This window comes from Paroedura picta, chromosome 9, assembly GCF_049243985.1.
Source record: "Paroedura picta isolate Pp20150507F chromosome 9, Ppicta_v3.0, whole genome shotgun sequence".
Classification (NCBI taxonomy): domain Eukaryota; kingdom Metazoa; phylum Chordata; class Lepidosauria; order Squamata; family Gekkonidae; genus Paroedura; species Paroedura picta.
In genome coordinates this window covers 49241036-49255515 of record NC_135377.1, presented here as the reverse complement: position 1 = coordinate 49255515, position 14480 = coordinate 49241036, and the positions used below count along the sequence as shown (strand labels likewise).

Genomic DNA, 14480 nt, shown 5'->3' with positions numbered 1-14480 from the left:
CTTCATGGAAAATAATAAACCTTAATAATTACTTGAGTGCAGACTAGTTAGCTTGCAGCTTTTTAAATCCAGAGCTCACAAATGGCTGATTTTCAAAGGAATCTACAATATGGCACATCTGCCACATCTAGGCAGCATGAAAAGAACATTCCCTGCTGCCAAAACAGGGGATGATATTGTGCCATTCTTTGAGCGTTTTAATTAAAATAAAGACATTTAAAGGGATTGTGTTAGAGTTTTCCCCCCTTTCTTTGCCACCTAGAAGTGACATGCAAGAGTGTGTGGATATATGTGAGATGTAGCACAACCATTAATATTATAAGTAAAAGAGAATGATAATATCAATTTGCATTTAAAAAGGACCTCCCAGATGTTGCTCCCAAAACATTAAGGAGCTAAACCTCACAAGAGAAAGTATTACGATTTCCAGTCAATAAATGGGAGAATGACCTGTCCATGATTGCCTGGAAAGTAAAGCCATTTTAGAAAACTTTGGGGAGGAAGCAGTAAAAAAAAAATCTTAAGCACATTTCTTTGAAGAACAACATTTTGCTTTATATGGGTATCCTCTACCACAGGGGTAGTCAATCTGTGGTTCTCCAGATGTTCATGGACTACAATTCCCATGAGTCCCTGCCAGCATTTGCTGGGAGGGAACTGTAGTCCATGAACATCTGGAGGACCACAGGTTGACTACCCCTGCTCTACCAGACCTTCAGTCCTCAAGAACAGAGGTGGCAGACATAAGTCTTAATGACATATTAGTAGAGTAAGCAACAGATGAAGGAGACAGTGGGTCCAGCTCATCTGAGATAGTGGCTCAGCTGTAGGCTACTTTCAGTATGAGCCTAGAGAAGACATGGGAGATTAGATCTCTCATCTTTTTAAAATACATTTTTAACAGCAACTGCACTACAAAGGGGGAAGAACGGACTAGGAATTGTAGAGCAGAGAAAATAAAGGATTTAACCTTATCATGTGTGGGTATTAAGTGCTGTCAAGTAGTTTATGACTTTTGGTAACCCTATAAATTTATATCCTCCAAAACACCCTATTGTTAACAACCTTGCTCAGGTCTTGAAAACTGAGGACTATGGCCTCCATGAATGAGTCAATCCAACTCTTGTTGGGTATTCTTTTCTTCCTAATGCCTTCAATTTTCCTTAGCATTATTGTTTTTTTCTATCAAATCTTCTCATACTATTTATTTTTATCATTTATTTATTTATTTATTTATTTAGATTTTTATACCGCTCATTCTTTACAGCTCTGGCCGGTTTACATGGAACATTGCATAAATTTACATGGAACATTATAACAATCTATAACATTATACAAATTTCAATAGAACATTACAACAATCTATCAAGTAACAATTCACAACATGAGTAATGATAACACTGAGGAAATAAAATTGTTTGGTCATTTTAGATTCTAGGAAGAGTTCAGGTTTGATTTGATCTAGAACTCACTTTTTGATTTTCTCATGTTTCGTAGTATCCATAAAACTCTCCTTTAGCACCGCATTTTAATGTACATCCCCGTTAGCTGTTACAATTTTTTGTAACATATTTTAGTAGCCATCTGTTTCCCCTGTCTTGTAAATAGCCATTGCTAACTACATATTTCCAGCTTTAAAGCAGAGCATGAAGGGAGCAGATCCGACCGACTGACTATCCCCAGCACCTGGCCTTAGGTGATATAATGCCATATGGCCTATCCTTCATGAATTTGTCTAACTACCATCTAAGATAGTGGCCATCACCTTCAGATTTCAGTCACTTACAAACAGTGGACAACTGTACGGCCTTCTCCTCCATTGTAGTCTTCCTGCCACTTGTCCACTTGACGTATGAGCTTCAAAAAAGAACGTTTGGACACTGGTGTGTCTCTATACATGGGCCATCCTAAGAACTGAAATTGCTGCACCATTCGGTACCCATCCTGGGGCTGTGGGGACCCAACCAGCAGAAGGAGAATAAAAAACAGCATTATTTATACTACATCCAGAGAAGATATGCATTACACATTCTCATCAGAACCAATATTATTATTAATAAAGCAGATTGTTGCTTACAAATTACTAAAATTATTTACATTTAAGGAGTTAGGACTTGAATCTCAGAGTTAATAAGATGATGTCCTAAATAGGGGGAAATATTAATAAACTGGAGTGAAACAACAGTACAGCTGCAAAAGGCACATATATGATAATTATTATAGCAATCACTGGGTAGCACACAAAATCTGCCATATAGTTTAAATTATCATTGCTCTTTTTTACAGTTTGTCATCTTCAATTTTTAGAGTGAACTTTCATTGCTTAATGATGTATAATTAACACACAAAATAAACATTTCTTCATATAGAATTTTTACAAAGAAAAAAATTTTTTTATCTGATTTTTATTTTATCTAAGAAAAGTCATAATACAGAGAAGGAAGGGAGAAAATCCTCTCTGATTCCCAATAACTCCTAATATGTAAAAATACTTATTTACAAGGATTAAAATGGCACTTCAGATTTCAAAAATATCCAAAAGCTTTACAATCTTTGCAATTCCAAGAACAGGAAATATTTTAAACTTCAAATTCTCTCATAACTCCAGCAGAAAAAGGAAAAAGCCACCAGATAAAACTGTAAAGGTTGGCAATTTTGTTTTCTTAAAAGAAGTACTTGTTGTGAATGTATCTTTCCCAAGTTGTCATACAAACAAACCTGCCTGTCCTGATCACATATACTTTGCTCATTCCCCTTCCTTTTTCTATGGCTGTCAGACTCCAGTTTAACAAGAATGAATGAATGACACGTGAACAAAGGAGAGCGTGAGCATTAAGTTAGTTTCCTCCCATTAACTGCTATCCTAAACCAAAGTTTAATCCAGAATTAGAATCAGTGTTGGGGAAACAAATTTTGATTACATTTTGGGGCCAACTACATTTCAAGCCTGAAAAGAAAAAAACTTGTAATTTTAGTGTTGGATAAAAGTGATATCTGAATGTGGCCTAAGAGTGCTATATAGAATATAATGCTGAATATAGTAGACTTTTGCAAAACTATTTTTTAAAAAGCATATGAAATAGGGATGTAAAAAATTACAGCTCATGTCCAAACTACAGAGATGAGTTTCCATGGAGCAAATGGATGCTTGGATGATTGACTCTGTGGCACTGTACCCTTCTAAGTTTCTGTCCTCCCGAAATCTCCAGGAGTTTCCCAACCTGGGTGTAAACTGCACGGAGATTTTATTCCAGCCCCAGATCGATTCAGTCCCTGCCCTCTACACAGAATGCGATTTCTGTTTGGATTTGGGGCGATTTAAATTTTCCTTCTGCAGCAAGAAGGATTGATCCGGAGTGACCCTACCTTTATTGTGCGGTATCTTGGAGTGCTGAAAATCCTGAATAAAGAAAGCTCCGTGGTAGAGAATCTCTGATAGGCTACACCAGGTCATGTGACACGCTAGCCCTAAAGGAGAAGCCCCTAACTTCTCTCAACTTCTGTCGGTCCTGGATTTTTCCTCCCTCCTCTGCCTTTTTCAATCCTCTCCAAGAAAAGAAAGAGGCTCCCTGCTTGGCTTCTCCCCCCCCCCTTCAAGAAAAGAAAGAAAGAGCCCCCGCCCCACCTTCTGAGCCTCCCTAACCACGTGCAGAAGACTTTCCTGTTTCAATGGGGAGGAGGGGGGAGAGGAAGACCTGAGTTCAAAGCGATCTGAATTCAACAGGATTGACAATGGAATAAACAAAGTAAGTGCAGACTCTGCCCTGGATTTGGCAGCTCCACTCCCCACCCCCACCAGTGTCCAGAAGACACCTAGCAAATCTAATATGAAGTGATAGTTTTTAGGAAAAATATGAATAATATACTGAGCATGTACTTCGATGCTTGCACATGAGAATACTTTAACAGCACCAATGTTATAAATGTAAAATGTTTACAGAAGGAGGTTCGGTTTGATATCTAAAAAGATTCAAAGCAACACAAAACTGAGGTGCTTGATTGTTTTCTTAGCTACAAATCCTCAGAAGCAAAGCAGGAATATTAAAGGTCACTTGAGAAATGCTACCAAATATTGTTTTAGTTTTTACATTTAAAATTTTCTGCTCACTGCCTTGAAAATAGATCTTTATTCAATAAACAGACTGGCCGCTTTATTGGAAACTTCTTATTGTGGGACATTGGCAGTATGCTTTGCAGACATGCATGAGATCTTAGGTTCAAGCCCTTAGAATTCTCTAATTAAAAGGACTAGGAAAGGACTATTCTGTGAAATACACATTGTTCTTGCATGCAGCTGCAATTTGGAACAGGGCCACATCCTTTCATCCTGGCTTTATTTCACTAAACTGGGATTTCTGTACTTTTACTAGCATTTTAGGAAAAATAGATTTTAAAGGTAAATAACACGATGGGGGGCTTGATTTTAAGTAACATAAGCTCCTGTAAGATGGAGCTCTTCCGCCAGGCTTATGGTGAGGCCCGGCGGTGAGGAGGATTAGGCCCCCCCTCACAAAAATCCAGCAGTAGTGAGTGCCAGCTCCCTCCACATCCCTGCAGCTGAGGATGCGGAGACTCAATGATTAGGATTATGCCATCAATTGTTGTTTATTGTTGACCAATTGGTTGTTTATCACTGTAATTTTACTGTTCATTGCTATGGATTTTAGGGGATGGGATTTTATGTGAGCTGCCTCGAGCCTTCGGGGGGAGGCGGTATATAAATAAAATAACAACAACAACAACAACAACTAAGCAGGAACAAAAGGGTCTAATCCCCTCCCCCCGTGCTGTGCAGCCAGTTTACCTCACAGATAGATTGGCTCGATGCTCAGTGATTCAATGATCTAATTCAGTAGCTCACCAGAAAATGAATTTCCCCATCCCAGATGTGATTCCAGTTACAATACAGGGCCATTCTGCACATCGAAAAAAATAGTTGCTACGGCAGTGCAATGGCATAACACTATTAAAAATCGCGCCTCTGGACATTCCTCACCTTCTGTCTCTCTTGCTTTCCCTCTGCTGCCTTCTTGGGCTTCTTGGCATTACACATGCTTGCTTGAAATGGTGGAAGAGAGGAACGTGCTATACTCATGACTCTCTTCCGCCTGTCAATCAAGCCAGGCAGCCAAACACTTTTCTCCATGTTTTAAAGGGCCCACAATAAAAGGTTTTTTTTAACAGTAAAACTTCTGCTCTGGTTCGACCTCACTTGGAGTACTGTGTTCAGTTTTGGGCCACCCAGTTGAAGAGGGATGTTGACAAACTGGAACATGTCCAGAGGAGGGCAACAAAGATGGTGAGGGGTTTGGAGACCAAGAAATATGAAGAAAGGTTGAGGGAGCTTAGTCTGTTTAGCCTAGAGAGAAGACAACTGAGAGGGAATCTGATTCGGAAGAAGTTCCTGACAGTTAGAGCGGTTTCTCAGTGGAACAGGCTTCCTAGGGAGGTGGTGGGTTCTTCATCTTTGGAAATTTTTAAACAGAGGCTAGACAGAGAGGCTGATTCTGTGAAGACCAAGGGATGGCAGGTTACAGTAGATGAGCGATTGGGAGTGAGTGTCCTGCATAATGCAGGGGGTTGGACCTATGAGGTCCCTTCCAACTCTATTTTTCTATGATTCTATGATTCTCCATTGCTATGTCTATGGATCTAATCATAGAAGCATAGTGCTTATTTTACTGCCACCCCTTTTGGAATTATGAGCCTTGAAACTTTAAAAAAGTTATCTTGTTCCCATTTTTTTTGGAGGGGGGGTAGAGAGGCATGCTTTATATGTTAACTGGTGGGGAAATTTTTTTTTGCTCTGCCTGGACAATTTAAAGTATATTCGTTGGTCTAGGCAGTTTGCTTCGAAAAAATAAAAATAAAAAAGGCCCCATCCCTGGGAGAAGGAAGAGGGAGGTGGATGCAAGGGCAGGCACTGGAGGCAGAGATAGCACTACTTCACCTCCACACCTTTCCTTAGCATGTATTTGCTGGTAGCTCTCCTCTAACCCACACTACATGGCTAGCAATTTAAAATGGAAAATGTAGCTGCTGGTTTGCTACTGGAACACTGGATGCTGATGACGTTGTGCAAAACACCAAAAATATGGTGTAAGCCAAAGGTAAGCCTTTCACTATATTTTATGGGCGCAGATTGTCCCATGAATTACATAGCATACTATATAATAAACAACACATCTCACATGAGTTGTCCTTTGATAGCCAATTCTTTCCTTTCTTCAGTGCTGAAGTAATTGTAATTGCTTTATGTTACACTAAATTGTAATGTTTTATAAACACTATTTTTTATTTTCTGTTTTGTAGGTAAAAAACTGTTCACTGATTTTATCACTTTAAAATATACATATCTATTTTGTTTCTATTTACTACTCATAAATAAAATGAACAAAATAACTGATAAGTTCCTTACTCTTGATGCATTATAAATTCGGAATATCCGGCTAATAATGTCTTCTTCTAAATCAGCAGAAACAAACTCCACTTGAATAGGACCATGGCGGTGAACCCCATTTTCAGGCCAGTATTGTGGACACAACTGCAGAACAAATGGAACAAATGTAAAAGTATCGCTAAAACAATTTTCAGAATTTATTTCAGTCACACTTATAAATGCTCCAATGTACACCAAAAGCATTATTCAAGAAGACGAACTTAGGTGTTTTTCAGTGCTGGGAAATGCTCCACAGGGCATTTCCTGGTACCAAAGAGTACAGAGCTTCATAGGGAAAATTAGAATGCAGGAACAATTCTCAGTCTCTCAAGGTACAATCCTGCTTATGGTCATACATTAATGTTTCTTTGAAATCAGTGAGATTTAAGCAAAAACGTTTGTATGTATGTGTGAGTGTGAGTGCATGCATGGGGGTATAAGCACAATACAAACCTTTCATACAGAACTCTGCTTTAGCAAATATTTATCCATCTCTGTACTGGCCATTTGTCAATTCTGCCAACCTTTAGCATTTGTGATGACAGCTTTTAGGTAGTCAGCATTAGTTTAACTATAGACTGAGGCAGGATGCAAAATGGAATGATGTGAGCCATATGATTAAAATTAAATACAGGAAGTCTCCTCAGGGTATGAAGAACAGTTCATAATATGATTGTCGCTATTGTTATGAACCTATCTGTATTTAAATTCCCAGAGGCAAAATTTTGTTCTCATTTCAACAACACCACCATTGTCTAGAACAGTGGTCCCCAACCTTTTTATTACCGGGGACCGGTCAACACTTGACAATTTTACTGAAGCCCGGGGGGGAGGTAGTCTTATGCTGAGGGACGTCACCGCTGCCTGAGCCCCTGCTCTGCTTGCTTTCCCGCTAGTGCCCCTGACTTCCCACTGCCTGCTGGGGGGTGCTGCCAGCTGCAGCTGTCCAGTGTCACACCGAGGGAGAGCCCCAGCCATGGCAGCCACTGGAGAGCACCAAAGATGAGCCGGTGGCAGAGTGGTAGGGCAGCCCCCGAGGCAGCAGCTGTGGAGGAGGACGAAGAGGAGCTGCGGCCCGGTACCGACCGGTCTCTGGACCGGGACCGGTCCCTGGACCGGGGGTTGGGGACCACTGGTCTAGAACGTTTAGTGATTTGTGATGGTCACACCCCAACCCCATTCTTTAAAAATATGCAAAACACTCTTTTAATATGCAAAACAATGCCAGAAAGGACTACCAAGGAAGTTTGTTGAATACTGTTCTGTAGGCTGAATAATCCTAAAGGATTTCTTAATTCTTCACCTCCCAATATCCCAGTAATCAGTCTGTATATGAACTGTGGATTCTCCAACAGAGACATCGATACAAAGAACCTCAAAGGAATGTATTTATACAAGAATTCTCCAGGGTAGGGTTGGGAAAAATATACAAAAATGAAGCAACATAATTTTGTTTGTTATTATATAAGCATAATTTCATACAATACATTATATATTTAGTGCTATTAAACTGCAACCGAGTCTGAAAACATATTATTTAGCTGCTAAATTGGATTTCTTAGAACATTCTTTCTTACCAGATATTCCAGGCAACAGGTATGGCTAGTTAGAATACATGTTTAAAACACACAAACTTTGCACACAAGTTCTAACATATTTTAAGCCAAGGTAGGGTTTCCAGCTTGAATGTGAGGCATACCACCCAATGCCCAGAGCTTGATGAATAGTTCATAGGATAGTTTATATGCACTCAAATTCCCAGAGGCAAGTTTGTTCTCAATTCGGCACAGCCACACATTAACAGCCTTTTCAATCTGAAGCTCTTTCAGTAAATATTGAGCAATATATCTGAAGACTATTTATTTATTTATTCATATTTATTTATTTATTAGTGGACTTATTGCCTGCCACTCCTGGTAAACTGGCTCGTGGTGGGTTACAAAAACAGGATCCAATACAAACCCACCCCCGATAACAGCCCCATTAAAACCCAATTTAAAAAGCACAACAATAATGGAAACATGGTGGAAAAATAACTCCATCCTATAGCAGTATAGAGGGCGATGGTGATGCAATAACTGGTCACCATCAAGGATGTCAAAGAACTGGAAGCGAGTGTCTTCCTTGCGGATGCCCACCCGACTTCTACTAATCCTCTCACTCACCCATGCATATAGAAAAGTGGAAAACAGGTGGAAATTGTGGTGGTGATGAGCACACCATCTTTACTAAATGTGTCTTGATCCCTGTTTCATTCATCCCATCTCTGACTTACTCTGTTGCTTAGAGGGAGTTCAGTTCCTTTGCTCAGCATTGGGCAAGGGGTGCCATAGAACTGGAGAACATGGGTTTTATTACATATTATTTTAAAATTACTTCTGCTTAGGAATTAATTACTTCTGCTTCTTTTTCAAGGTGAAAGAAGTAAAACATGGATAATCCAGACCTTTATTATGCTTGGGGTTCAACTTCCATTGCTGAGCTCTTCACCACTTTGCACTGTAGACTCTATATTTTGTTCACATAGTTATCCCCCTACAACTCCATCTTGGAGCTGGGATGAACTTTCCTGTTACATTTTAAAAACTTAAAACATGAAATCAAGTCTCTAGCCATTAGATCTCAGACCATTAATCAAGCACCCCTGTTAAAATATGAGGAAAACTACATGCTCCCTTCCCCACACTGATTTTAGCCTGTTTTTCAAGGAAATCCTGTTTGAATTGTCCCACTTGAAAAGCTCCACTTCAACCATCAGCCTACTCCCAAACATCTCTCCCCCTCACAGGGATCCTTCCCTCAATCCCCTTATTTGGAAGTATTCTATTATTCAGGACCACTCCTTCTCTCCATGTCCAGTCAGGATACTACCCTGACCTCATCAGTATCTCCTCCCTTGCTTGAGGCTACCTGTCTGAACCCACTTCTAGCCTCTTCCCGTTTTTCTAGTCGTGGAAAGTTTCTAAAGCACTGCTGCTTGTCTTATAAACGGAACCACAACTGCTCCCCCACAGTGGTTTCTTGTGTGCTCCTTGCTTGACAAAAGGCTCCCCTTATTCTGTGCATCTGTTTTGGTTTCTGTTCAGCATAACAACACAAGGCTCTGTTTTTTTGGATTTCTCGCAACTTGGTTCTTCTGAAACACTACATTCTTTCTCTTGCCTTGTTCTCCTCTTTCTGTCCTCTTTCTGTCCCTCCTTTGAATAACTTGTTAGATCTTGGGCATTTGAAGTAACTTTTAGCAGGTACTTAGTATTAGTTACTGTAGACTGTGTACTTAATATTATTTCACTGCTTGGAATTTGCTAATTCTCCTGTCCAAATAATTGGATCCCCCTCCCCAACAATAACTTCTGGCTTGCATCCCAAGTGCCTTTTCTGCTCATGTTGCTCTTGCACTTCTACTCATGGAAGGGTGGGAAGATGATTTTTACCAATTCCCCTTTCTCACTGCAGCATCCAATTTTGCCCCCCATCCCAGTGATGATCCTGTGCATCCAGTGACCCAATTTCAGAGAAAACAGAAGACAATAAGAAGAGGGGGAGTGAGGTAGCCCTTTTATGCAGCACATTCTCCATGTACAAGGGGAAAGGGGAAAAGCACATAAGCACAACAAAGGCATTATGCTCATTCATGATGTCTGAATGAGGCCAAAATCTATGGTAAATAGAGGTTTTCACTGTTTAGGAAAGGTATATTTTCCAATGTTTTTGTGAGACTAACTCCTGTCACGCTGGTGGCTATTGTCTCTGGGAATAAGGAACTTTTGTGACTTTCCATTTTAACTTATTAATAACAAGGTTTATTAAATTGTTCAACATAAAGGTTTAGAAACTCATTCATGTATCTTCCACAGACTTATAATGTGTATTGGAGAGCCAGCTTGGTGTAGTGATTGGGAATGTGGACTTCTAATTTGGTGGACCAGGTTTGCTCCCCCGCTCCCCCACATTCAGCCAGCTGGGTAACCTTGGGCTCGCGACGGCGCTGATAACCTCACAGGGACCCATTATGCACGGGGGTTTTAGCGCACATTCGGGGTGGAATGGCGGCGACTAAAATCACGGATAACGCACGGAGCCGGCTGCAACCGGCTGCAGCTTCGGTGCATGCCGCCGAAAAAGCCGCGTCAGTGAAACGCGGAAGAAAGCGCAGCTTCCGGGTGAGCGGGGCGCAACCAGAAGCAGCGCCCGGATCAGCGCGTGCATAATCGGTTACTCTGGGTTTTGCCGCCGTTGCACCCCACCCCGTGTATAACCGGTATGCATCGCGTCTTCCCCCTCCGCGTTTTCCATGTGACCCGAAATCACCGTTTCGGCGGCCGTGCATAATGGGCCAGGGTGTCTCTTGTTGGAAGAGGAATGGGAAGGTGATTGTAAGCCACTTTGGGACTCCTTCTGGTAGAGAAAAGTGGCATATAAGAACCAACTCTTCTTCTAAATCACTGCATACTTGTGTCACTAAGCACCATATAGCTTCAACTGGGAGTTTCCTTAAGCTGACAAGTAGCCTGTATTGCCTGTGAGTACTGAGGCTGCTGTGGTTCCCCTTTCTTTCTGAAACATGCAACCTTATTTGGCTTGGATGATCTCCTATATCCTCTCTTTTCCACCAAACCTCCACCTCAGACTCCCCTCCAATACCCGGTCTCCTTCTCTGACTTCTTTAACTCTCACTCACTGACCTCTTAACTTTCATTCTTTTGACTAACTACCGTTTTAGAATTCTCTCCCTTAGTACTCTCCAAAGCCACTCCCCATTCTTCAGGAGTGCCCCCCCCCCATTAGGGATTCCCTTGGCTCCTGTGGATCCCTCACAGCAGGCCATGACTATGTTTGTTTGTGACACAGCTTTCACTTAAATTTAATCTGAAAATCTAATTGATGGCCACAGGTTTTTCATAATACGGCTAGCAGATTTCACAAATGTCACACCACTCTATGGTGTTAACCTCTATGCTATCAGCCCAATGCATGTACACTTGCAGGTTTGGAGAAGTGATTCCACACATTTTTTCTTACCCTCAACAAAGAAATAATGCACTATAGGGACAAATGACAATTTAATGTGAAAAATATAAATATAAGTTATGATTCTCAATGAAGTCTGCTTCCCCCCTGGCCACGTACACATTTTACTGTTTAAATTCTGACCTGTATTTCTAATTAAAGTCTTGTAATGGATGCTGGTGAAAGTACCAGAACAGATGTGCTACTTTACACTGATCATCCCCCAGTAGCTTTGTAAGGTAGCTAAGGCCGATGGAAACCTGAAATTACTCAGTGCTCTTGTATATTCAAAACATGGCTGAGAAATTCAAATGTCCTTTTTAGTGGCAGTTAAAAGTCTAGGTCCCTAGAGCCTTTCCTCTTTCACTCTGAAAATAACCTACCATCATACAAACAAGGGGGTTTGCTTTCATGTATTTCCCCAGAGACATGTGACTGTGGCTGAGAATTGAAAATATGGAAGGTACTGTTCACAACTGGAATTTATTGACTTGTAAGGGGCATTTATTCTTATTTTTAACAATAAAATATACTTCTTTTGTTAAGAAAAAGGCACTATCATTCTTCTGTGGTTCTCTTGTACTATTACAATGATTGATGATGAATAAACCAAAATACAAAAAAGAGTAAGTATCCAACATGCAGCCAGCTAGCAAAAATGTTTAATTAAACTGAACGCACTATGAGTCTGAATCATTATAGGAACAGGGGTCAATAATTATGAATTTCCTTGGAGAATTATTGGCATTTTTCTTGCATTGCTCCATTTTGCTGTCACCATGGGTACATCAAGCACTTATGCCCTCCAGTCAGCTGAAAGATGCGTGCATTCAGTTTCTTGAATTTCCAGGGAAAACATCCCTGTACCTCCTGATATTGCCAATTTAAATGGCAAAAAGAGCAGCAGAGGGCTAGATCTATACTATTTGAGCTCTTGTGCAGGTGGCAGCAGCCATCTGGATCCTCCTCTGTCCCCATTTATAGGCTCTGTGTCATAATGTGGTACCATGAACTGTTGGCCGACTGCCTCACTGTGATCAGTATTAGGGGAACTGCGCTGAAATGGCTGGTCTCCTTTCTCTGGAATTGACCTCAGAGGGTGGTTGTGGGGGAAGAGTTGTTGGATCCTGTGGTGTTGCCTTGTAGGCTGCCACACTTTTCAACATCTACATGCACCCTCTAGCTCAGCTGGTATGGAGTTTCAGGCTGGGTTGTCACCAATATGCAGATGACACCCAGCTCTATCTTCTGATGGACGACCAGCTGGACTCCCCCCTGGCAACATTTGCCAGTTGTTTGGAAGCAGTGGCTGGATGGCTCAGGCAGAGCCGACTGAAACTCAACCCCTCCAAGATGGAGGTCCTCTGGCTAGGCAGAAGGGGACGGGAGCAGATAGTGTGCCTCCCGTGCCTGGATGGGGTGCAATTGACACCTGAACCAACCGCCAGGAATTTGGGGGTGATCTTTGATGCCTCACTTACCATGGAGGCTCAGATCATGAAGGTAGCCCATACAGCGTTCTTCTATCAGTGCCAAGCTTGGCTACTAGTGCCCTATCTGTCCTTGGACCACTTGCAAAAATAATGAACTGGGAGGGGTGGGTCCCAGTGAAGAGACAAATATAGAATAGTACAGACGCACTGGGAAACCAATATGGCAATAAAAATATCCAAATTGGACTTATATAGAGTTGTCTCTCTTCAGTTTCAGTAATTCTTTTATTCTTATTTCACACAAGTCCCGATGCGTTTCGCCTACAGCTTTTTCAAGGGACGGTTTTTATATTTAAGGACCAACTTCAACTTATTAAGAAATCTCTTTACAGAGTATAAGGTCATACAATAGCTAAACCTAGCTAAGTTTAACTATTGAATGACCTTATACTCTGTCAAGAGATTTCTTAATAAGTTGAACTTGGACCACTTGGCCATGGTGATCTATGCCACGGTCACTTCCAGACTGGACTTCTGTAACTCACTCTATGCGGGTCTACTCTTGTCTTTGGCCCGGAAACTTCAGCTGGCACAGAATGTGGCTGCCAAGGTCCTTACTAGGACTCATTGGAAGGCTCACATTCAGCCAGTATTGAGACAAGTATACTGGCTACCGATCTGCTTCTGGATCAATTTCAAGGTTCTGGTTTTAACCTTCAACGCTGTACGTCGCCATAAACCACAAACTGAACCGAACTATATTTTCAAGTTTCATGCCCATCCCTACTTGTAATGAAGTAATAATGCTTAATGGATTAATGCATAATAGATCCACATTTGAGCATTTTAAAACTGAGGTTTAGAACATTGTAAAGTTATTGATGCGCTGCAACTGAAATGTGAAAGGTTGATTGGTGTCACTTTATTATTCTTATTACATGAGAGAAATTGTACGTGTTTGGTTAGTTACAAATATTTGGCAGTAAACTTTGTTTTAATTTTGTTAGCTACTGATGTGCTGCAACTGCAATGTGAAAGATTGGCTTTGAGCAAGAAAACTTCCAAACAGGAAGAGAGCCAGCATCCCATCTCATCAATATCTCTTTGCTGATTACTATAGAGATTTACAGCATTTCTCAGTAATTTACTGCCAAGTTAGATTTTTAAATCAACTTATTATGTAATTATTTGAACTGATTAGCGATATGTAAATACCTCTAATTGATTTTTCACTTAGCATTTAATGTTTGGTGTCAGCACAGTGAAATAAACCTCTATAATGATGTAGATAGTTTTTTATGTGCTACTTAAGAGCCAGGTACCCAATACTTTTTGTTGGATTGTAGTGTGGCTCAGCTACTATTGTATCCATGAGTTTATCATTGCCCCACAGAATGGAGTGCTCAACTTGCAAAAAATAAGGAATGAATAATCAGCATTTCTCCATTTACAATAACAATAGCATTTGTTATACTGCAATAAAAATAATATCAAGGCCATTGGTGAATGATCTTGTACTCTTATTGAAGCAACACTAAAAGACTAACACAGTCCCCTGAAGAAACCTTTTGGTTAAACACAGGGAATTTTTAGCTGAG

At 40.8% G+C, this 14480-nt stretch overlaps 1 protein-coding gene across 1 annotated transcript in view; it reads right to left on the bottom strand.

Moving 5' to 3' along the window:
* Nucleotides 1–14480, bottom strand: part of PTPRM (protein tyrosine phosphatase receptor type M) — a 525104-nt gene that overhangs the window by 4371 nt on the left and 506253 nt on the right. The window contains exons 31-32 of the mRNA XM_077352746.1: nucleotides 6419–6544; nucleotides 1787–1950 (exon numbers count right to left, since the gene is read on the bottom strand). Of these exons, the coding sequence (XP_077208861.1) occupies nucleotides 1787–1950; nucleotides 6419–6544 (290 nt within the window). The remainder of the gene's footprint in view (nucleotides 1–1786; nucleotides 1951–6418; nucleotides 6545–14480) is intronic.